This window comes from Sinocyclocheilus rhinocerous, unplaced genomic scaffold, assembly GCF_001515625.1.
Source record: "Sinocyclocheilus rhinocerous isolate Xijiao unplaced genomic scaffold, SAMN03320098_v1.1 scaffold2106, whole genome shotgun sequence".
Classification (NCBI taxonomy): Eukaryota; Metazoa; Chordata; class Actinopteri; order Cypriniformes; family Cyprinidae; genus Sinocyclocheilus; species Sinocyclocheilus rhinocerous.
The window spans coordinates 39,764-65,223 of NW_015657498.1; the positions used below are offsets into that span (position 1 = coordinate 39,764).

At 35.7% G+C, this 25,460-nt stretch overlaps 2 protein-coding genes across 3 annotated transcripts; one reads left to right on the forward strand and one right to left on the reverse strand.

The window, feature by feature from the left end:
* Positions 1-1,313: 1,313 nt before the first annotated feature.
* Positions 1,314-3,691, reverse strand: LOC107721166 (translocator protein-like). Of its 2 annotated transcripts, none has more exons than XM_016529036.1 (4): positions 3,397-3,691; positions 2,523-2,696; positions 2,248-2,386; positions 1,314-1,894 (listed from the first exon to the last, which is right to left on the reverse strand). In XM_016529036.1, exons 1-4 carry the CDS (start codon positions 3,588-3,590, stop codon positions 1,718-1,720), a joined length of 684 nt encoding a protein of 227 aa, XP_016384522.1. In that variant the 5' UTR covers positions 3,591-3,691; the 3' UTR covers positions 1,314-1,717. The 2 variants fall into 2 exon arrangements, with proteins under 2 accessions (XP_016384522.1, XP_016384523.1); XM_016529037.1 differs by having other exon boundaries at positions 1,315-1,894; positions 2,523-2,709; positions 3,397-3,689.
* A 4,877-nt stretch (positions 3,692-8,568) lies between these two features.
* LOC107721202 (fibroblast growth factor receptor substrate 2-like) lies at positions 8,569-17,058 on the forward strand. Its single transcript, XM_016529098.1, has 8 exons — positions 8,569-8,890; positions 11,046-11,170; positions 11,314-11,402; positions 11,540-11,726; positions 13,096-13,257; positions 14,028-14,149; positions 15,500-16,476; positions 16,522-17,058. The coding sequence occupies exons 3-8, from the start codon at positions 11,337-11,339 to the stop codon at positions 16,874-16,876; spliced, it is 1,869 nt and encodes a 622-aa protein (XP_016384584.1). The 5' UTR covers positions 8,569-8,890; positions 11,046-11,170; positions 11,314-11,336; the 3' UTR covers positions 16,877-17,058.
* The last annotated feature ends 8,402 nt before the right edge of the window (positions 17,059-25,460 follow it).

Genomic DNA, 25,460 nt, shown 5'->3' on the forward strand with positions numbered 1-25,460 from the left:
GTTGCCATGGGTTGATTTTCCCCAGTGGGTTAAAGGTTTAAAATATTGCATGAATTACATTTGGTTGAAATGCTTGTACTAAAACATTTTGCATTCTACCTGTAATAAAACTGTGCTAAATGTTTTGGGCCACACTAGTAGGAAGCATTTGAGCTGTGTTTATGATAAATGTGCATAACAGTGACTGTAAAATATGTTTTTTTTTAGGGATGGAAATTAAATTTTTATATTTGGGACATGGTAATTGCGCTACTTTGGGCTGGTTTTTTATTACTGGCATGGGCTTGGGATGCACAATTAAAATGATATAATAGTTGTGATTATTATTTTACCTTCCATGATTGCATTGGTTAGTCACTCAATTAATTCTCTTGTGCTATGTCCCCCCCTATCACAAAGTAAGTCTGTTTAGTTGTGCTATCTTACAATCAAAATATAATAAATGTAGGTTAAAGTGTCACCGATGTAACCGGTTAAAAATTGGACTGGCGATGAGGTCTTAAAATGTATGGAAAGAGTCTTAAAAAAGGTCTTAAAAGGTATTAAATTTAACTCCATGATTCCTGTATATACCCTGTATTTGGAAGACTGTTAAAGTGGGAGAAAAGTGATCAATCTGGAATAATATTCAGTTATAGAATATTACTCTTCAGTTTTATTGCATATTCTTTCTCCTGAATCCATAATGCAAATAAATACTTTTTGTATTTCCCATGTACTGTAACAGTCCCGTATCGGTCTTGTTTTGATTTCACTGGATAAAAGCCATGCTGAATTATGTACTCTTTATGGTTTTTGCTCATATATGTATACTGTTTTTACGCCCTTCATTTTATTAACTTTTTTTTTTCTTTCTAGATGGGTGTGTTTTGAATAATTGGTTATTTCAAAATGGTTATTTAAAAAAAAAGGCTTTCATTGAGGTGTTATACACAGGTGTTTATTCCTAATATATTGATGTGAACATTTTATTGGCTGAATGCATGCACCATATAAGAAAGTTAGTGTGGTGATTAATATTTTTTAAATATGATTTATGATAATTAATGTTTGTGAATTTGTAAAAATTATTTAGGTTTATGATGGAATAACAGCTGAAGTGCAGTTCAGTTATAGAAAGTTGCACAGAAAAGTGAAATAACATAAAGCTGATGCACACTGGGGAATTTTCTGGCAGATATTGATAATATGGTCTGTGCCATGACAACATATGTTCACAGAAGATAGCTAGATGATAAAAACTTTGCCAAACCACCACCCTTGTACAACCACAAAGGTTTATGACGTGTCATGGTGTCATGTTTTAACTAAATTTCCTTCCAAGAAACCAAGAGTCATGAAAACATTTTTATTCATAAAAAATTGGCAAGAACCAAGCAAAACATTTTTCTGTTATCAATCAGAAATATTTTGAGTTTGAAGAGCCTATAAAGTGATCTGTGTAAAATGCTGAACTCAAGTGAATTGATGGAATGAGTTTATATAATTCATGGACGCAATAGAACATTCTCATTTTATTGCCTTTCCTTCTCTTATAATTAAGATACATTGTGAATTTTCTGATATTACTAAATTTTAAGTGAAGATAAAAAATAAACTAAATTCTTCATTATTAAAAGGTAACTTCAAAATGGCCAACAAGTAAAATAAAAAAGCATGATTGCATTTTTGTTCTAGTCAGTGTTAGTTAGAATAGTGTTAATTTTTATTGGCCTCTTTAGTCATCTTTTTTGGGGTCTGGATTGTCCCTCCAAATGCAGTAGTTGAGGCTGGTAGCGAGGCAGAGCCAGGCCAAGTATGGTACCATGAGAAGTGTTGCAGTGCGGCTGATGGGATACCAAGACACCATTGTGGCTGCTACTGTGCCAGTCAGCATCACTATCTCTATCATTGCCTAGATATGAAAGAAGAACAGAACATCACTATAGTTAATCATACAAGACATTATATAAACACTGACTTCCGTTGTATTGACAAAAAAATACAATAGAAGTCAATGGGAACCATTTGTTTACTAACATTTTTCAAAATACCTTCTTTTGTGTTCAGCAGAAGAAAGAAATGCATATAGGCTTGGAATGACATTAGAGTGAATAAATGAGTTTTTAAGTCTTCACAAAAATCTCTGATACTATCTCACAACGACTATGTGCAGAAAAACTGGTTCCTGGTTTACCTTTTAAGCAGTTTCTCTGTATTTTAACTGAAATAACAGTAGGATTTTTGAAACTCAGAATAATATCTAACCAGTTTAATGTTGTGAGTGCCAAAGAAGATGGGGGTCCAGGCCCAATTAAGCGCTAACTGCATCCCATAGAGCCCCAGTGGTACCAATGCATCCTGGGTGAAGCCTCCAAGCTCTTTCCACACAAGGTATGAACCGTAGCTTTAAAAAAAAGAGAAAATCATTTACACCATCCGGAATTACCTTTAGTTACTCATTAACTTTTAACTACAACTTCCTTCAAAGTTACTAAATGCATAACTGCCAGATATAATAAGTGGCCAATGTTTGAACAAACCCCATGCCAGTGTAGAGAGTGGTCCACGCCACTGGAAAGGCAGCATTAGGTGGCCTCCATGAGGGTTTATTGAGCGTGGTGTACCAGGTCTTCACCTCCTTCCGTGTAATTAAACCTCCAAATATTCCACCAACGTGTGGCAGAGCAGTCAAACTCAGCATAGGAATCCACATCCTTTCAATGCAAACTGGCAAAATAAGGTTTCTTAGCATTTGACTGTGTACATTATGTAACACATTTGTTTTTGTGTAATTGCTCTGCACCCTCCTTGTCTGTATAACTTATTCCAAGTCTGAAAGTTTATCTCCACAGAATGTGAGACCTTTAGGGCTCAATTGCAGTAAAATAATTAGGACAACATAATTAGGCCTTCTCTCGCAATTAATGCATTTGTACAAAAAGCTCACATATGAATATAAAAATATCAGCACAAAAACAAGTAAATAAGTAAAACATGCAAATATGACAATATTATGCTATAGCTGTTGGGTAAACTACTGAACAGAACAAAACTAACATACTAAAAAATAAACTGTTTTCTAAATAGTTTTGGTTCATTGCCAGTTCAGTTTTCCTACTCTATCTGGGATCTTCTTCACGCACGTACTGTACGACTCGTAAAATTGTTTTTAAAGACGAAGATGACGATGTGAAGAACGTCTTATAGAACCTATATAGACTTTTTTTCGTGCAAAGAATGTTAAACAGCATGACGGGTTTGCATAATCTTATTCACGCGATCAGCAGAACATTATTTAACGCGCGCTACTTATTGTGGAACTTAGTTCACAAATTCATACGACGGACTAATAAGAGACATAGCCAAGCAAATTGCCTGTTGTAGGCTACTAAATAACAACGCTGCTGACTTTACCTGAATTGACAGGTCGAAGCGCTGTTCGATGCTATTTGAAGAAGAGAGACGTCTCGATGGCCTTCTATGACCGGAGTGATCTTGAAATCATGATACAAGTTTGTGTAACAGACAGTGGGCGTGCAAGAAGGATAGGCTGCTCTCGCGTACAATACTACTGAAACGCTGGCCACTAGAGAGAGGCATGTAAACATCTGCCGCTTCCTCGTGTTGTGAAACGATCACTTAGCATAGTAATGCGCTTGAATGGTCCGTTCAAGCAGATCAGCGCGGCGCTGCGCTGGGCTGGAACAGATGCCAGTTTTGAAAATTAGCTGTGACAAATGTGTCAAATATCAATAGGGCAAAAAGTGCTGGTATAATCGAACCGTTTACTGCCTCAAAAACGACAACAAAACCCCGTCACTGACAATAAATATATAAATATATGTTGTAATGTGTGCGTGTATATGTATAGATTTAATAAATAATGTGCGGGCTTGAATATTATATGCAAATGAACACAAAGATCTCATGGAAATTGTATTCCCTTGTTCTGGCTGGGTAAGAGCACCAAGGAAACGTGCAAACATGCAGAATGTAGCCTACAGACCATGAACATGACTCCCTCTGTAGGCTATTTTCATGTGTTTGATAGACTGTTTCTATGAGAGATGCAGTATATTTTTAAAATCTTCCATAGCCATTTTTTTTACTTGTAGACATGTGATGTACATGTGCACACTAGCTATTAGAAATGTGCAGTGCCTTATTGTAATTAATTCAAAACACTATTTTACGAAGATATGCACAATAAGCTACTGTGTCTCATAATTCTGTGGTAAATCAAAATTGACATTTCCTTAGTTCATTATTTAAGTGTGGTTATGTGAACTCCTCTGTCGGAGAAACTGGTTTATTAATCTAATTTTTACTCTTAAAATGGAATTGCAGTACAGTGTTATATAAAAGTAAGAAATAAATTAAATGTAAATTTTTTCAACTGAATTTTTATTGTGAATTAATTTATTATGAATTTTGGATGTGGTCAAATATAAAAAATAAATAAAAGAAAGAAAAGCTAAATAAATAAAAAACAAATGGCTTTATAATTCATGTTATGATTGATTATGTTTGATTAATGATTATTTTGTGAAAGCAATTTCAATTTCAGTTAATTAAAATTCAATTAGATTAATGTTTGCAATCAACCAATCTCAGAAAACACAAGATTGTGCCTTGGTTTAACCTCATGATTGATGATGAAATTTTATATTTCATTTTTAAAAATGAAATGAAACTGTGTATGTTATGTGCATGCATTATCCTACTACTGACATAAAGATGTTTTTAGCACAATTATTATTTATTATTCTACCTCCTCAAAATGGTTTATGCAAAACATTAAAAATAAAAATATTTAAGAATGTTAAAATAAATGCTGAACATGCTGTAATTAAAAAGCTTTTAGCAATGGTAGTAAAAATGTATTCTGTATATTGTCTATATATCTGCATTTAATACTTTTGTATTTTTCTGTATTTTTGTTTGTATTTGAACTTATGCAGCCGTTAAACTTGCAACTATGATATCATAAAAGGAATGTTTTAACATAGCAGATGAGAATACTGAGGGCTAATTGGGCTGGTAACTATCTCAATTGAGCATGTGTGTCTTTTCTGATTTGAGAGAGCAAATTTTTTCCACAAACATATACTTTTCAATGAATTCCCGAGACTGGTCCCAGCCCAAGCCAGGGCACGAGCAGCCTTCTTGCTCTCCAGCACCTCAAATATGCCAGAATAATGGTAAGAGAGCATGATTTCCTGCTTGAACTGACTGATTTAAACCAAATTAACCATCAGTAAGTGAACCTTAGTTCATAACTTAGTTACCTAACTGTCTGTATTAGTAAGTTATTAAATAAACAATAAATAATTTAGTAATTATCACTTATTTTTCAATCATTCTTCCAAAATGCTGTGTTACATGTATTTACATTAATAATTTAAATCAGATTTAAAGATTTTTTTGCAAGTTTAAATTAAATGGCATTGTATCATTTTAAAGGACCCACCATGACAGAAAATTACTTCATGCCACCTCCACCTCCACCCTCACAGGATTACAGAGTAAAGGGGCCATCTACCAGCCACAATTTGTCCCTTCCAAGATCTGATGCGATTGAGACCCCATTTGGTGTTATCACACCTGAAAGTAATTTCTCAACATGAATATCACACCAATGTAGTTTATCAGCAGGTGAAAAGATATTGGGATGCTTATTATGTTTTTTATACTTAGATTTGATCTGGGATCCTCCAAATCTACAGGAGCTTAGTCCACTGAAATTATTAGGTGTTTACAACCTTCCACCAGTCTTTTGGCCTGCCAGCTTAAAGGATAAGGTGAAGAATCTTGGCATTAATGTGGATGAGACAAACAGAGCTGATGGCAGCAGCAACATGAAGAATCCATCTTCCTCTGTGCCTCATAATATGCTTGAGGAGCTTCTTGAGAATTTGGATTTCTCAGCACCTTCTCCTCATGCAAATGAGGACATCTTTGAAATACTAGGCCTCTCTGTTGATGCATACAATGAACAGACTGAGACTGATGCTGTCATAGAGCAGGAAGAGGACAAGCACAAGTTCCCGCTCAGTCCTTATGTCATCACTTACCACAACATGGAAGCTGCAGCCTTTGATTGTGAGGAACTTCTGTCTTATGTCACAGGCTCAAGAAAGAGAAAGAGGACTATTTTCTCTGACAACTCCTCTTCTGCTGCTGCTGAAAGTTCTGCCATGGTTGATGATTTTGAGCCTCCACATGCTAAGCCTCAACTGGACTCTAGTGAGTATGATGAAGACATTCTCACTACTCTTTGTACTGCTATCTTCTCTGACGAAAAAAATACTTCTTACGATTAAAGCAATGCTGTTGTCACGATCTCTAGCTGGAGTGCCCGTGAGCTTCGCTAGAGGGCACTCCATCCCAGACTTCTACCACTCCATCAAAGACTTCATTTCCCATAATCCTTTGCCCGGACTCATCAGCACTCACTGTTTGCACCTGTGTCTCATTTACCCTGTCTGCTCACCCTATATAGTCTGGTTTAGTTTGTCATTCTTGGCGAAGTCTTGTAAGTGCATCTCTGAGCGTTTCTCCTGTTTATATGTATCTTGGTTTTTGGACTCTTAGCCTGTGTTCTGGATTACCCTTTTGCCTGTGTTCTCTGCCTTGTTGTTTAGTCGGACTGATTGCCTGTGTGACCCTTGCCTGCTGTCTGATTTCGATTTTGGACTTTCCAAATAAACACTGCATTTGGATCCTCACTTAGTCTCAGAGCAGTTCCGTAACAGCTGTTTATGAATTAAAAGTCTGCAAAGTTTCCTTTTTGTGTGTCATCTGGGCATTTTGACACTCAAAAATGTCATATATGCCTTGAGCTAGCTGAATTCAAAGTGCTGGAAATCACACTTTCTGGGTGGAAAAAATGTAGTGGTTAACTATCTGAGCTTGGTACTTAGAGGCTGCAGGTTAAATCCCTGAAAAGAGTGATCCATAAATGAACATTAATGTTGAACAAGAAAGTAAATGTGAATTGCCATTTTACTTACATAATGTTAGATTTTATATATCATGTGTCATCATATGATATATCATTTTATATATCAGGAAAGGATTGGATTGTGAAATCATGTGATCCTAACATGGTCACCACAATGATGGAATGCGCTCCATGTAAAACAAACAGCTTATTCTATCCCACTGATATGCCTCTAACTTCTTCAATTTAATCAAACTTGCAGCAAAGTTGTTGTTGCCTTTTACAGGCTGACAGACATGTAATTGATACCTGATGCTGATGTATCCATTTTCTCTAGTTGTATGCCGTGTCTGAAAAAGACTAAGATTTACAGTCAGGATTCATTTCCTAATTATATATTATCAGCCTCAGTAAAAAACGACCTGAGGTTAAAAAGCATATGCCATAAGATTGACGGACATTCCTAGCTTACTGTATTATAAATAAGAAAACATTTAAGCGGTCATAAAATATATTTTTTTAAATATTAGATATTTGACCTTTTTATGAAAAGACTTCTTTTGTCAAACAGAGAAACATTTTATTTATATATTTTATTTTATATTTATATATTTCTTTTTTAGAAAACATTTTTGAAAATAATGATTAAGTTACCTGATATTTTTCAGAATTTAACATATCAGATATTTGACCTTTTTAAGAAAAGCATCTTTCGGAACGTCAAACATAGAAACCCCCTCAAAATCCTTAATATTTGTGACCCTGGACCACAAAACCAGTCTTAAGTCGCTGGGGTATATTTGTAGCAATAGCCAAAAATACATTGTATGGGTCAAAATTATCGATTTTTCTTTTATGCCAAAAATCATTAGAATATTAAGTAAAGACCATGAAGATATTTTGTAAATTTCCTACCATAAATATATCAAAACTTAATTTTTGATTAGTAATATGCATTGAACTTCATTTGGACAACTTTAAAGACAATTTTCTCAATATTTTGATTTATTTTGCACCCTCAGATTCCAGATTTTCAAATCGTTGTATCTCGGCCAAAAGAATATATATATATATATATATATATATATATATATATATTAGAAAACATTTGGAAGATAACGATGAAGTTAATGTGTATCCATGGTGCAAGGAAAGTATATAGCACTTCTTACTTAATGGTAAAAACTTTTTTTTTTTTTTTTTTAGAAAAAGGTATCCCTGTTTTTCAAAAACGTATAAAACTAAAATTAATTTAAAAATGTAGTTTCTAAAAACGGACATGTGTTTTAATCTAAATGTTAAAAGGAATTATCTTTTTATAAGACGTAGGGCATGCTTATTTTTACATAAACTCATACAAATGGCTCTGAGATTAGCCTAAACGTTTTCCACACTAGCTAAATTTCTATTCTTCTTCTATAAGCTCTTTGACAGTTGATGTTAACCAAAGGAATGAACATGGCACAGTTACAAGAGATTCAGAAGTAAAGTTTTAGCCATTTGTCTAATCGTAAAACACCTGTTTGAGAGAATGCTGAACGCATAAATCTAATAGGAATTTGACTCGTCTGTCTTAAATGACTGCAAGGTGGATTTAAACAGAGCTGCTGCCAACACGTCATCGTGTGATGCTCAAACACATTCACACCTCATCTTCTGGTCCTCCAGCATATTCTACCTTCTTGTCGCTCCAGCAGCCCTCGTTGTCTGCCTGAACTCTCACCCTGGTGGTCGGGAAATGTCACAGAGAGGCCCGTGCCGCAGCAAGGGGGCGTTACGGGGGAAAAACAATTGCCTTTATTGTTGTATTTTCACGCATTTCGCGTTTTCTTAGTCTTACCACTAGAATAAGCATCAAAAACGACCACCACGCCGACCGCCAAGTCCGATGGTGTAGCATCCAGCGTAGACCGCTGTTCGCATCCTTCATCTGTCTCGTCTCGTATTGCAATCATTGCCAAACATGTGAGTAGCAACCGCAGCTGAATTGTTCTGCAGTAGCCTAAACATGTTTTCATGCTGCTGGTACAGCGCGAGCTCGATCGCATCCTGCTCTCATTCATCTCATTAGTTTGCGTGAATGTGCTGTGTTTGATACACAATAGTTACTAGCATCCAGCTGCAAACGGTTAGTGGTAGTATAACACTAACGTTGATACAAAGGCTGGAACATAGCGAGCCATCTCCTAGAACGCCGCAAGAGTTGCTTTTACTGGTTCGACTTGTACTTTGCTTTTCTGTCTGAGCATTAGAAAAGCTAGTCCCGCAGATTTGTGCTGCATTTATCCGGTTTTTCGACTGATTCTTGGCGGTGATGTGCTACAAGACGTTCAAGTTGCATCTGTTTGTCACTCAGTGTCTATTCAAGAGACCTGCTGCACGAGATTCGGATGTAAGCTTCTGGGTTATTGCATGAACTGCAGACAAAAACACAATTTTCCAGGTGCCAAACGCGTCTTGTCCCGCATGACAGACTTCAGAGAATCAAATGTGGATTTCAGGTTCGACTATGCGAACTGCTGTGTGAGGCACGAAAGGTTGTGTGGCCTGATGTTATGAACTGACATGCTCATAAGAGTTCAAATATTCAATGCATTATCAAGCTATTATTTCCTTGTTCTGTCTACATTACGCAGATATACTGTGTATGTTAGTTTGGGTGTATGTGAAAAGCAACTTTATGACTGGGCCTTCATGTGATGACAAACTTTATGAATGAATTGCACATGAATGATACTGAAGAGTCTGGCACACTTTTAAAATGCTGCCATCTTCCATCATTAAACCTTTTACATTTAATCATGCATGCTTCATTTTGCTGAACAATGTTATGCTGCTGTTTTGAGATGCTCATGATACTATATTGACCAGTGTGAGCACTGAAATAGTAATTTTGAGTCTGGTTAAATTTGAAAATAATAATAGACATAAAACAGACAACAAATATAATTATATAATGTATTTTATATTATCATTATATCATGTATATACTATAGTAGTTAATAGTTGAGAAATTTCCTTTAATGTAACGTTGGCATTCATAAACTTAGAATTTCTCTCTCTCTCTCACTCTGTTTAATGTCATTCATTTTGACCTGCTTAGAAATAAAATTAAGATTCAGTTAATGAAAGGCTTTAAAATCATGTTTATTGGAACAGAGATTCTATTAGATAGGATTTAGTGGTTATTACACACTAAGTAACGACACCTGATGGAATTTTGTCTGTGGGTTTTAATATAATAATGCATCCTTACAGTACCTTAACTAAGCAAAGATTTACTACAGACACAGTAATACAGCAATGCATGAATATGGTACTCTGTACTCATAGAGGTATTTGTGTACTTTGTGTTTGGATGGATTCATAACATCAACGCAAAACCTCATATATTAATAAAGCAAATACAAAAATCTAACTTTTGTGTGGTGAGATCATGCACTTAAAAGTTGCATTTTTACTGCATTTTCCATGTGTTTCTACATGTCAGCATCATTTTTACATTAAAGGGATACTTAATTCAAAAACTAAAATTATGTCATTATTTACTCACCCTCATGTTGTTCCAAACCTGTATGAATTTCTTTCTTCTATTGAACACAAAAGAAGATATTTTGAAGAATGTTGGGAACCATACAGCTGCTGGTAGCCATTTACTTCCATTATATTTTTTTTTACATACTGTGGAACTCAATGGCTACCAGCAACTGTTTGATTACCAACATTCTTCAAAATATCTTGAGGATGAGTAAATGATGACAGAATTTAATTTTTTTGGGTGAACTATCCCTTTAAATTGGAATAGCACAGAACTGATTTTTTCTTTTTCTTTTCTTTGCTGAAGCCACCTGAAATATAAATGGTGCTTATCAGTTATTTTATCTAAGTAGCTTTCTGTGCATATCTTATCGGCTGAAGGTGAAACCAGTTGTAGGCTGATTCCACTTGAGAATAACATTCCCAGTATAAAGTAATTACATTTTATTTATCCAGTGGTAGTCAGAGGAGACAGAGCAACTTCATTCCCTGTATCTTAATCACAGCTCAGGCCTTTTTGAGAAAGAGGACAGTATACTCAAAGGATTGTACATCAAGTCCTTTCTTTTTCTCTGCTTCATAGGAAAAATGAAACATTTGCGCCCTGGGACTGGATGCTCTTACCAGCACACCCCACTTCCACCATGACACCCAGCAGAGGATTCTGGGATTGACACAAGCATCACTCCCACTGATGGCCTGGACCAGGTGAGCATATAAGCGTGCTTTTTGTCTTCAGTCATCTCTTCATGCATTACCTATTTATTTTACTTAAAACAATGTTTGCTTATTAACTTTCAGTTGTCTCCATATAGTCCCAGCAATATATAATCTGTTTGTTCCTGTTTAAGGTTTCAGCTGGCCTGCTGAAGCTATGGGGAGCTGCTGGAGCTGTCTATACAGAGACGCTATCCAAGACAACCATCTCAACAAATTTAAGGTGCAATTCACAAGACACATTCTGATAAAAACAAACCTTAAAAAAGCAGTGTGGCAGTAATTATAAATTTTAAGTGCAACATTTGAGAATAGTTCGCCTAGTAGAGTATTGCTATGATAACCTGTTATGTCTGGCAGGTGACTAATGTGGACGATGAGGGGAATGAGTTGGGCTCAGGAACCATGGAGCTCACACAGACAGAGCTCATTCTGCACACACGCAAACGTGATGCCATCCGGTGGCCATACCTTTGCCTGCGTCGATACGGTTACGATTCCAACCTCTTCTCTTTCGAGAGTGGCCGTCGATGTCAGACAGGACAAGGTGAGATGATTTTTACTTCTACTTTGTGCAGATTTAAGACTAAATTGTGTGTAAATACCAAATACCAAATACCAAAACCTTCTGTGAACCTTTTATATTTGGTGGTTGATTTGGCTACTTAAATGGATAGTTCACCCAAAAATAAAGATTCTGTTATAATTTACTCATCCTCATGTTGTTCCAAACCCATTAGACTTTGGTTAATCTTTGAAACACAAATTAAGATAGTTTTAATGAAACCTGAGAGTTTTCTGTCCCTCTATTGAAAGTCCAAGTAACATAATCTTAAAAGATAAAAAAAAAGGTCATAAAGGCCATCATAAAACAAATCCATATGAATCGAGTGGTTTAATCCATACCTTGTGACAAGATACGATTGCTTTGAATGGTATGATTTAATTTAGGCTTTTATCGAAAGATTAACCCTTTTGATGGGAAGTCGTGGCCTAATGGTTAGAGAGTCGGACTCGTAACCCAAAGGTTACGGGTTCATTTATTTTATTTTATTTAGGTTTTTATTTACATCTAAACAATGATCACATATATACATATATACATACACACACATATTGCAAACATGGAAGCTTATGCTGACACGGATTGTTCTAGCACATGACGCACAAGTGACACACACACAAGCTTCTGTGTTTACCATATGTGATTTGCTATATGTATGTGTTTATTTGTGCATAAAAGCCTATATTAAATCTGTTTATCATATAAAGTGATCGTATCTCTTCACAAGACTTGGATTAAATCCCTTGATTCATATGAATTTGTCTCACAACACCTTTATAAACTTTTTTTGATCTTTTGGTGGTAATACTTTAGTTTAGGGACCAATTCTCACTATTAACCAGTTGTTTATTAGCATGCATATTGGCTGTTTATTAGTACTTATTTCTGCATGACCATATTTTAAATCCCTTAACCTTACCCCATACCTAGAATTAACAACTAACTTGATAACTATTAATAGGCAGCAAATTAAGAGTTTATTGAGTCAAAAGACTTAATAACGGTAGTTAATAGTGAGAATTGATCCCTGAACTAAAGTGTGACCGATTTGGTTACCTGGACTTTCAATGCAGGGACAGAAACCTCTCAGGTTTCATTAAAAATATATTAATTTTCCAATGGGTTTGGAACGACATGAGGGTGAGTACATTTAAATTTTTAGGTGAACTACCCTTTTTAATGTGTCTTGTAGTAATATTAGTTATAGTTAAATTAAGTTCAGTTTAATGCTCTCATCCTAATTTAGGATTTGTGTGCCAATATATTTTTGCACCTTCCCCCATGCATGAAAGTAACACTCCACCTATGCATTTATTATAATTTTTTTGCTATTTTCTTGCATGTTTGACAGGGATCTTTGCATTCAAGTGTTCTCGTGCAGAAGAGATTTTCAACCTGCTGCAGGAGTTGATGCAATGTAACAGCATCAATGTGGTGGAGGAGCCCATGATCATGACCCGGCCCGGGCATGCACCAGAGATGGACATGCCTCGAACTCCACAGACACCCAATAGTGAGTTGAAATATCTACACACTTGACCACACAGGGTTTCATATATACATATATGTGTAAAACAAAACTGTAGTCATCAGTTGATCAGTCTTTACTGTTTTAATAGGGTCAAAATATTTGAACAGTGGGATCATGTTAGATATCAGTTATGAAATATGGATAGACAAGTTAATTGTTATGTCACGTCAATGGTATTGCTTTTTTTAGCTGTAGAATTTAAACACCTAGCCACCTGTATTTACATATTTTCACACTCCATTCATTAAATGTCTCTCACAACATTATTTTTATTTTCAGGTGTGCTGTGAAGCATTGACATTTCTGTCATAACATTGACATTATGAGATTTTTATAACATAATATGTAACTAGTCATCATTTTAGCTTTTTGGAATTCAAGTTTATTTGTATAGCGCTTTCACAATACATACTGTTTCAAAGCAGCTTTACAGAAAATGCTTGTTTCAATGTTACAATTCACTTAAATAGTCATAGTGAATTTTTGAAAGCATATCTATTCTATGTAGGTATGTATAATTATTTTAAAGACCCCAAAGAAACAAAATTGGAGTTTTGTGGCTTTTAGTCTGTTAGCATTAGGCTTTTGTTAGACAGGCCATTGAGGTCATAGGCAAAATGGTCCAAAAATATTGATTCATTCACACGTTCTTGATGACATATCTTGCCCACATATCAACAGAAAGTAGCTTATAGGAGGAAGACCTAAATGTTACCTGCTTATGTGTACTGTGCTTTGGTCTTTTTGTGTAGCCCCTGCATTCCCAATGCAGGGTTTTCCTAATGGATTCCCAGGATACCCAATCAGTGCAGACTCATCGCAGCCCTCTCTCACCAACGACCACAGACACAGCCTCATGGGACTGGATGACCATGTGAGAACAAACACCTGCCTTTGCACACATACAGTAGCCTCAAAAAGTATCTGGATGCTCAAGCAGCATTGCATTAGACAAATAAACAAATAATGTTAGACCTTTTCTCAAAACAATTTGTTTTATTCATTTTTGCTTGAAAAGTATGTTGTGCTACTTTATATTAAGTAAATGACACTTGATTTGATGTTGTGTTATCTAATGTAGTTGACATTAATATGCGTAAGTGTGTCTTAAATTAAAAAAATAAAAACTTTTGAGGGCTTTGTACATTTGAATAATAATATTACTTAACTTGAAATTAATTAGATGAATTGGACCCTTTTCACATTTCTGGGGTTCTCAGAAGCAGGAGTCATTATAGATTGGTAAACTTCTCTAGTGGTGATCGGAAACAACTATAATTTTTGTATTTCCATTCGCCCCAATAGCAAAAGAAAAAAATCCATGATAGCGTTTCTATGACTTTCCATAAGAAGAAAAAAAAAATTTGCAGACCGATTATGTTTGTTAGAAGAGAAAAAGGTGTCAAATTTGCTGTCACTTCGTTAACCACTGTATTAGAAACACTCACACAGCAGAATTAACCAGTTTTCATTCATTTAATGCCAAGGTAATAAAACGCAAAGTATAGTGTTATTGTTACGGAGCTGACGAGACGAGAGGCGTGCGGATCCATGTGCAAGCTTTTATTAATAAACATAGTCAAAAACACAGGGAGGGTCGAACAACAGCAAACAGGTATGGTACAGGCAAGACAAAAGAGCAATCCTAAACGGGCTTGAGTCAGACGACAGCAACGTAATCCAGAGGGTTTGACAAGAGGGGTAATCCGTAAACGTGAGCATAAGGCCAGTAAAGTAGATATCAGCTATCAAAGTGATAAACACTAAACAATACCAGGCGTTGAATGGTGGTGTGAGACTGATTTATATAGTGTGTGTTATTGGTAGCAGCTGTGTGTGATTGGTTTCAGGTGAGCTTGTGATTAGTGCAATGGAGCATGGGAAATGTAGTCCAGGGTGATGTGTAACAGTCTGTAGTTTGAGAGTCCATGTGGAGAGCAGGTGACCTCTGGTGGTGAGAGAATGGAAGTTTATAGACCGGATTCGTGACAGTTATAAATCTACATAATTTTTTTAAATGAAAACATAAAAAACTCTTTTAGATTTACGATATTATCTGTGGAAACACATCATCACAGTCTGTAATAAGAGTCTATTTACCAATGGACAGTTCAGATCCTTTGCTTCAAAATTGGAAGTAATAATGTAAAATTTAGTCCAGGTAAATAGTGTGCCATCAGTCATTTAAACATCAATTTAACTACCTTTTCTCGTTTGTTTCCAGACCCATACATATGTGAATACAGTGGGCATGGAAACTGACCTCTCAAGCCGCCACTGTGTCCACTCCCTGCCCGAAGTGCGGCCCACCACCTTCCCGGAAACCTCAACTACCACCACCATACGTGGGGGCCCAGTCCCAGGCCAGCCCAGCATGCACTGTTGCTCCCTGGACGACCCTCACAAAGACCCTCAGGTCTTCCTCCAGCCTGGAGCCCAGGAGGTGAAGTTCATGTTAGGTCCGACCCCAGCACAGCGCCACCTAATGGAAAGAGACAGAGACCGCCACATCACTCACCCGATTCGAGCACCAGACGGCAGCTCCGAAACAGAAGGAGAGGAGACTCAGTCCGTACACATGTGCAACACGCACTCTTACCACCATTGTCATCATCTAATCCACCGACACCCTAGCATGGAGCCTTGCCCGGAAAGCCAGCTGACATATGAGAATATCAACGGACTCCGTGGGGCACGTAGGCAAAGGCTGAGTCCGAGCACTGTGTCTCAATCTCAGTCTTTGGGCTCCAGTAGCAGTAGCAGCACCACCGGTGATTCCCGCACACACACGCATCCGCACTCCCTCCCGCTCACGCACACACACTCTTCCGCGCTGCCTCCACAGGGATATGGGTGTGACCGGGGAATGGGGGTCGGTGGTCATCGGCGCACCGCGTTGCTCAACTATGAGAACCTTCCGTCACTCCCCCCGGTTTGGGAATATCGTGCGCTTCAGCGTGAGGAAGAAGAGGATCAGGATGAAGACGAGGATGAGGACGAGTATGAGGAGGAAGAGGAAGAAGAATATGATGAGTATGAGTATTCCGAAGGGCCCACAACCCCAAATGGATACCATCAAGAGAGTGGTGGCAGCAGTGGTATTCATCGTGATGCCCTGCAGAACTATGTCAACACTGAACAGGTGCGTCAACAAGAGCATGAGCAAATACATGTAGAGAATATGCCAAATCTAATTCCAGGGTAATATCAGGGAATTGCAAAATACTGATTTCCAGGCCTGGGAAGTTATGTGAATAAGTTAAATTTAATGGGACGTGGCAGTGCCACCTGCGAGCAGCACAGCCGTCACCCGCCTCCTCCTCCTCCATCTCGCCAGCTCAACTACATCCAGGTGGACCTGGAGGGTGAGCCCTCCGGTTGCTCGGGACATGGAGGAGGGGCTCCGGTACCACAGAGACCTCCTCCCCTCAAACGTGGCATGGCTGCCGCCGCAGCGGCTCCGTCTTCCCGCCGAGGAGAATGCTACGCCGTGATTGACCTAAAGAAGACAGCAGCCATGTCCAACCTACAGAAGGCTATCCCTCGGGATGACGGCACCTCACGGAAGACACGCCACAACAGTACCGACTTGCCTCTGTGAGAGGGAAAAAGAGAGTTACAGGTATGACAAGAATACAAATGAGGGAAAATGTTCATTAAAGAAAGTTTTGGTGGTATTTTCCTCCCACCATTATAGTGAAGCCTCTATTTTCTCATTTTCTACACTCATACCAACTGCTGCTTGATGAAATAGTAACTCCATTGAGTAGAACACTGAACATTTTATTAAATTTTTTTCTCACATTTTGCGTGGGAAGGTTGGGAGATGATAGTTGACTACTTATCACCGTTGTTTTTGGTTGCTGTCTGGGCTTTGGGCCAAAGAATTGGGTTCAGAAAAAATGCTTCATTCAGGAAACAATCTGCAGTGTCTTAATCCTTTTTTCAGTTTTGTTTTGTTTGTTTGTTTTTTATATTTGTCATTTATGGTTTGTTGATTTAAAGGGATAGGTCACCCAAAAACTAAAGACAGCGGTCTGCTAGCTAGATAACTAAAATATCATATATATTTTGAGTGATATTAAGATGAATAGATGATTTTTAGGTGAACTATTCCTTTTATTCCTTTTCAGTAAGGCAGCATAGTATTTTGACACTTGAGCAGAACGGACTTGAAACCACCATAAGTGTTTCATTACCACATGTAAGATAATATCAAAAATATCAAAATATATAAAAGTTTCTTCCGAAACTAACTGAAGACAAGCTCTTCGTCATCATAAAGATACTCCAGCAGTCTCTCTCATTGTCTGTTTCAGTTCCCATATGTAGCTATGTGGAGGCTGCAACAAGGATGAAGAGGCTAATTATTCAGTATTTGTATGCCACTTGATTCTTTTATCCCCAGGAATTGATTTGATCAATTCAGTTTGCACTTATTGGTCTCAAATTGTAACTGAGCCTCCAGTTATTTCATAATTCCCCACTAAGTTATGGCAAAATAAAGTTTACACAATTAAAAGTAATTCTTCAGAACATGATCCATTGTATCTCTTTGGGTTTGTGGTGGTTTTGAAATAGAGATTTCTATGTTTTAAAGTGCTCTGTTTTGAGTACTAAATCCAGACTTCGGCCCAGCAAAACATGGAAAGGGAGGATAATTCTGATCCAAAAATGAGCTTATTTTGTTCAGTATCTGCTCAAGCTTTTGCTCTTAGCACCATTGATAGTCCTTTTTTATTTTACTATTTTTTCTCTTTTCCAATCAGAACATGGTCAGATATCAGATTTCACAGAAATTGAAAGGAAAGAACAATTTAAAACAAGACATTTGCATTGAAAAGTAAGTAAATAAATATTTTCAAGTAAAAAAAAAAAAAAGTTAAAGTATGATACAATAAAAAAACTGCTATGCTCACATCCCCAAAGTGACAATATACCTGAGAGTGACAAATCTCTGTGAATCTGAGAGTGTATTTATGTACATCTATGTTTTGTAAAGCTACGTAAAGCACCATATGCATATTCAGAGGTGAGAATGTTAATTATTTTTTTATATCTTAAAAAGTATGCCAGGAATCATGAGGCAAAACATATTTATTTAATTTCGAATTATTTATCTATCTAGCTGTCTGTTAGTTTATTTATTCATTTATTTATTGTTTCGTATTTGAATTATTCATACAAGTAGATAACATGTTGTTAGATTAGTCGTTTTAGAGATACCAAAGGTGGTATGGGAGACCACAGAATCTACCTTGGTATTAGTTAATGTCTTTTTTAAACTGCAGTTTCATGTTGAATAATAACTGTATTTGAACATATTGTGCCAAAAATATAATGATATCACTGAAATATGTGCCATTGGAAAATGTTGAATTTTAGGGCTAACAATCAGCAAAATGTAAAACATAAATGCAGCTGTTCTTTACAATTACATCATGATCAGTTCAGGGCTTGATAATATTTTGTCTATAAGTACACTAAAAAACTAGACATGTCAGTGTATTCCCAATGAAATCCCATTGTATCTATCCTAATTAGTTAAAGGTGATATTTTATAGTCTCTAACATTACTGCTGTTTTTCATTGGAATTTCATAAATCAGCTATTTTTATAACACAGTTAGTGTTCTAATATGGTTATGCATATTTTGTTTTTCAATTTTAGCATTTGCATTCTTATGGTTGTTTATTCAGCCCTAAAATGAATTTATCTCTCACCAACGATACTGATGTAGCTATACATTTCTGATGTTATGAAAATTTTGCTAGGGACCTCCAATAGCTGAGGTTTTTATCTTACTTGCTGGGCGTGGATGTAGACCCAGTTTTTCAAAATCTTACTGGCAGCCATATTGTTCTGAGCGCAGGGCTTTGTGGGCCTTACTTATTGTACACATATTTTTAGCAAAAAGTTGATCATAACTGATATCTTATAGAAATATCTAATGTGAGATGGGTTGTACTTACTATTTTAACTCCATTGGAAACTAACGACATCACAGTAGATTTAAATGTTTTGCCAGAAGCCATAATTGAAAGAAAATATTTTATGGGTCAGCTACCAGTATCTTATTTTTTAAGGAAAATGTTCAGAGTAATAAATGTAATAAATGTGATTTATTTTTCTATCACCAAAATTTTCAAATTTAAAAAAAAGTGAAAATAACTGATTTAAAGATTATATGCTACATCGTTGTGACGTTTTCATTTTGAGAGCCTTGCAGTTCAATACAATATTGCTGCCAAATAGTAAATCCAAATAAAATCAACATAATACACTCACAATCATATTTACATACTTATTGTACTTTAAGAATGCGATGATGAACTATTTGGACATTTTAGACACTTTTCAGAGGATCAATCTAGTTTTTAACATCTATATTTTGGTATTGTGGTATGATAAACATTTCGCAATAACAGCTAATGGATTCATATCAGAATTTGTTTGAGTTGCTCAAGAACATGTTCTGTGATACAAGTCACAGTTGTGTGTGTATTCAGAAAGGACTGGATCAGCAGTGGGTTTACTGTCTTTCTCAGGCCTCATCTTGATAAACATGCGCGCTATATGTGTATTTAAACCAGGCTTGAGGGAAAAAAATATCTAGTCATCTTGTCTGTAGGTGTGGGATCATAGAGAACTTGATTGTGCCATAAGTGATTTTTGTCCACTCTTTTAAAATAACGTGTAGCTATAGTGGAAATTTAAAGGTAGATTGTGCCATAAGTGATTTTCGTCCACTCTTTTAAAATAACGTGTAGCTATTGTGGGAATTTAAAGGTACAGTAGCACATACTAACTAGAATCCTGTGTTGACTTTGATTGCGTGGGGCCGCTTTGGAGTGTAAGTGCTTGTTTTGTTGGTTGGTTGGTTTAGTTGTTTTATGTTTTTATACCTTCCATAAACCTCATTTATTTTATTCTTTATCAAGGGCAATTAGCCTTTGAGTTACATGTTAGACCCAGGTTAAATGCACTGAAATTGTAATTGGGTGAGCAATCATCTGAAAGTACTGTAAATGCCTATGTGAAATCATGTTTTTTTTTTTTCAAAATTGACCAAGAAGTATAATGATTGAATGTGCTTATTGACCTAAATGGGAAAGAGTTTAAACCTTTCAGTTTTTTTGTTTCCATGAAAACAACATTGAACCTCTTAGTTATGGAATGCCAACTCTCATCGAGTGATTATAATTGAGTTTCTCATCTAAACCTGGGATGGTATTCCACTTGAAGAGGGTTTCGCAGTGACCTTATCGAATGACCTGTCCTATTGGCAGTAAACTTACATTGTCATAATAAAGCTTAGGTGAAGCTCAATGACTGTGATGTACTGTACATTAATGTGAATGTGTCTCAAATGTGTCAGAGAACGAGAGCTGCCCATGCATGGACTCTTTACCGGAGACTGCATTTCTGAAGCTCCTCAAACTGTCTCGCTCTCAAACCATCTTACTCTCTGTATGAATGTACCATGCAGAGATGGACTTGTAAAATGCTCAGATGAGGTGATTTACACTCAATGTTTCTATCCTCCCTGATGAAAAGATGTGTTAATGTTAATGTTTCGTCTCAGAAATTCCGATTTCAATTCGATTTTTTGATTATGTTTCTTTATATACAGTATTTACATTTTCTTGTAAGTATGTAATTCTGTGTATGTACATAACATATATGGGTATGCAGTTGTAGTCAGCTTCTCCTGTGTTCGTTTGTGTTGGCGCAACAGACACTACTTTTGCCACAGCCATTTGTAGAAAGAGCAACTCCTTGACAGTCATTCCATTAGATGGACATTGCAGTCTCTATAAACAGATCAGAGATCTCATATAGTCTGTTGATGTTGCAGTTGCAACCCTTCCCCATTCTTACAATGCAAAGCAGGCATGCTCCATGTTGAATGTTATTTTCAGTCATATAAACTTTTGAAGAGAAAGGCTTGTATAATAAAAATGAATGTGATTAAATGTAATGTCAACATTAAAACTGGAAATGTCATCAAGTGTTTTTCTCTGATGCATGTTTGAATGTCTGAGAACAAGATGGATCGCTCTCGAAAGAAACAGAAATGGTGAACATTATGTACTCTCCTTTTCTATTGTGAGCTGTCTACGTAGTACACTAGATGGCAGCAAAGGCTACAATAACGTAAAAGAAGAACAAAGAAACGTCTGGTTTAGACTTTTTCAATGAGAAAACACACACACACACTAAAAAACGAACAAGGGAATAAACACGTTCTAAAACAATATTTTTTTACGTAAATTTAAATTAATTTAATAAAAACATGTTAATTAAACATTTATTATTAATCATCTACATTTTTATTAATGGTGTTTGCTGAGGCATTATTACTATTGCTGAATGGGTTGGAATATATAAAATATCAGGTATGGTTATCTTTGTTTTATTTTAAATGTTTAGAGTAAGAAAAGTGATGTTTATATCACCAAAATTTCCAATTTAAAGCAGTTTAAAAAGGAGAAAATGATCAATCTAATAAAGATTATGTGCTCCTCTCGTTTGATCATTATTACATTTTCATGTGGAGAGCCTTGCAGTTCAATACTGCTGCCAAATAGTAAAACCAAATAAAGTCATCATATTACACTCACAATCACAATAAGGCTACATTTTGTACTTGAAACACTTTCAGACACTTTTCAGGGGGTCAGCCTAGTTTTAACATCTATATTTTGGTATGAAAAAAACATTTGTCAATATTTTGGATTTGAACAAACTATTTAAAAATGACTGTTTAAAACGTAATGTATCAGAAAACATTATTCTATTAGTTTTTAAATTCTGTTCTATTTTTTTTTTTTTTTGTAAAAATAGAATATCTATTACAAAAAAAAAACCATATGGGGTCAGTAAACAACCACCCCCTAAAAACACTGAGAACGCCATAACACTATATCTATACAACCCCAACTAATCATTGTGGCTGCCAGTTGTTGACAGGCAAGCACCACTCATATTCTTGAGAAATAGTCAAATCAAGCTTATTAATAATTACTTGATATCACATGTTTGTATTATTATTATCATCATAATTATAGGCATTATTAGGCCTATACTTGTCGTCCATGGCAACCACACATCCGGGTAACTGATACCTGTCCTATCACACCGCGGACTCGCGCTCTCTCGCTTCAAACAAACGCAAGTGGCGCCACATTAGTCTTAGTGTATTGAAAATGAGACCTCAAACTATTGTTTTATTAGCGGAATCTCCATTTAACAGGTAAGAAATAACTTAAATTCAAATTAACATTTCATGTATTTATTTGGTGAGTAGCCTTGTTAGTAAGTAGAAGGAAAATGCAGTAAATTGATCATTATCTCAAAATAGCCTTCAAATTGATACAGGTTAATTTGTGCTGACTGTACATTATTTCTACTTATTTATTTACTTATTATTAAGGTTATTTAGAAGCTGGCAGAAAGCTGCATATGTACATGATAGCCTTTAATCTTGTGCTGAACTGAGCAGCAGTAAGGTCACTGTGGTGGAAATGGATTTGAAACGCAATCCCAGTTTAATTGATGGGATTTAAATGCATATCCAGAGATAAGATATTGGCTTTTTGGAATTGTAAACATTAGACATACAGCACATCCAAAAACTGTTGTTTCTGATTTAGCTAAATTGACTTTATTGCTTGTTTTGGACAAGTTTTTGACAGCTAGGTCTATTTGTGATATAATTTAGGCCAATGAAGAACAAAAAGATTAGCTTTCTTAAATGACTAAACCCTAGGTAGCCCGATAATGTTACTTTCCCACAAACAAGATCAGGCTGGAATGTTTTGAGGACAAGTAAATATTTGTTATTTTGTACTTACTTTTTTCTTTTCTTCTCTGTCTCTCCTCAGGCACAAAATTGTCAGTAAAAAAAAAAGGGTTTCACATGTAACTGCACCTGAGAATGCATCTGTAAGTCAAGTATGTTTAAACAAAGTACCAATTATTTAACTGTACACTTCAGAACAGCCAGTTGTTGCATTGTGTTGCATGTTACATTTTTTAGCAAACCATCAAAACAAGACACGTGATGATTGCCAATATTTATTTTTTGTTTATTTACATACTTAATTTAATAACTTTGGGGGTACAAACTAAATAGTCCATATAATTATTATTTTTATTATATTTTACTATTATACCTATTATAACTGCAGAGAATGAAGGAAAACCAAACATGAACTAAAAATGTCAAGATGCACTTCAGACTATTATGATATTAGCCTATGTATAATGATCTGACAAGCAAAACAAAAATGCGGATGTGTACATGCATCTTAACAATATACAAGGCAAAAGAAAGTGGATGTTTAGTTAGAGCCATTTTAGAGTCATTCATCTTTTTTAAATGCAAGTGTTCTTGTGATGAACATATTTTCATTAGAACCGATATTTCTGTTTGACCAAGTTTTGATTCATTAATATTTTGTTAATTCTATGAACTGTATTGTAAACATATTACAAATAATTATTTAACTTTTATTTATTTTTATTTTGCTCTTTATTTTTTATATTATTTATTTTAATTTTAAAAAGAGAAAAAAAAGAAGAAGAATTTGCCAAAGGTGTTGAAAAGGTGCTAAATGTTCATACACTAATTTAATTTAAAGTGTAATTAAATTGTCAATACTTGAATCATTTATGTACAAAACTCTTGCCTTGTGTATCAGTATTGATCTTTCTGATCTTTTTAAAATATTTTTTTATCAAATTGCTGTTATTAAACTACTATAAATTATAGAATGACTATTATGATTTCACTGATATATAGATAAAAATTGTATTGTATATTAATAAAATATTTTTTAATTTATTTTAATACTAAAGACTTGAAATACCCTGAATTTCATTCAATCTGATTGCTAAGTGGACACTTTAAATCAAGACATTTTTTCATCATTTTTACTCAGAAAATATTTAAGAGGCATTTTGTACCTTATACAATACATCAGTTAATATACATGCCATTCAGTATGTAATCTACAGTGCCTTCTCATCCTTCACCTAATCTAGCAGGAAAGAATCTGTAATCATGCAGATGATTCAACTTAAATAACAGATTTGTTTTTTTTTAAGAATTCAGTCCTGAGTTATATCAAATCCTGTGTTATAAAAGCTGTTGTGCAATGTTCCCATTAGTCATTTATTGTGATGATATAAGCATGAATTTTGTAAGGCACTAAACACAAAGAGGTTGCAGAGCAAGTTTACAGGTCAAATGAAGTTATAAAAATACTCAGTTTAGGACAAGATAGTATGAGAACTTAAAGTTTGCATCTATTATTGCAGTGCTTGAGCCTTACTATTATTAAATTATTAATCAAATCATGTTTTTGAGCAGTTTAACCTTAACACAAGGCCATCTTATTCTTGACTATCACGGGTTGTGTTGAGAAGCAAGAAAAAGGAGAGAGCAGGTAAAGTCCAAAACTCTTCAGTTTAAAGGGGTCATATGACGTTGCTAAAAAAGAACATTATTTGGTGTATTTGGTGTAATGAAATGTGTTTAAGCGGTTTAAGGTTAAAAAAACACATTATTTTCAACATACTGTACATTATTGTTTCTCCTCTATGCCCCGCCTTTCTGAAACGCGTCGATTTTTACAAAGCTCATCGGTCTGAAAAGCGAGGTGTGCTGTGATTGGCCAGCTATCCAGTGCATTGTGATTGGCCGAATACCTCAAGCGTGAGACGGAAATGTTACGCCCCTCACCATACTGTGATGAGACCAAACAAAGTAGTTTCGCTTTCACAACGAAACACACAGCGTTTCCACGACATGGCGGCGGCAGCAACAATACTACAGCGAGAATCAAAGTTACGCCTTCTTTCTTTGCGTGAACATTTGGGCGGTGTTATGCAAATCTTCCCACACAGTGATGTAGACATGTAGAGGCGTGTTTAAATGAGGCATTTTAGGAGGGCGTGGACGAGTATTAAAGGGTTAGTTCACCCAAAAATGAAAATTAGCCCATAAATTACTCACCCTCAAGTCATCCTAGGTGTATATGACAGCGCGCAGCGCTGACCTCATACCTCATCAGCCCGGAACTGCTTCCGTGTACAACTGTTGGCGCAAGCTACATTAAAGTGATTATTACGTTTTGAATATGGATATTTTTCTTACAAAAACGCATCGATTCGCTACA

What these genes read in the sequence shown, in the direction of transcription:
- LOC107721202 (XM_016529098.1), top strand. Translation starts at nt 11,337, where the DNA reads ATGGGGAGCTGCTGGAGCTGTCTATACAGAGACGCTATCCAAGACAAC. An exon ending in AACTCCACAGACACCCAATA is followed by an intron (nt 13,258 to 14,027) that starts GTGAGTTGAAAT and finishes CTTTTTGTGTAG; the next exon opens with CCCCTGCATTCCCAATGCAG. An exon ending in TCATGGGACTGGATGACCAT is followed by an intron (nt 14,150 to 15,499) that starts GTGAGAACAAAC and finishes GTTTGTTTCCAG; the next exon opens with ACCCATACATATGTGAATAC.
- LOC107721166 (XM_016529036.1), bottom strand. Translation starts at nt 3,590, where the DNA reads ATGTTTACATGCCTCTCTCTAGTGGCCAGCGTTTCAGTAGTATTGTAC. An exon ending in ACTCTCTACACTGGCATGGG is followed by an intron (nt 2,387 to 2,522) that starts GTTTGTTCAAAC and finishes TTTTTTTTAAAG; the next exon opens with CTACGGTTCATACCTTGTGT. An exon ending in GCACTCACAACATTAAACTG is followed by an intron (nt 1,895 to 2,247) that starts GTTAGATATTAT and finishes TTTCATATCTAG; the next exon opens with GCAATGATAGAGATAGTGAT.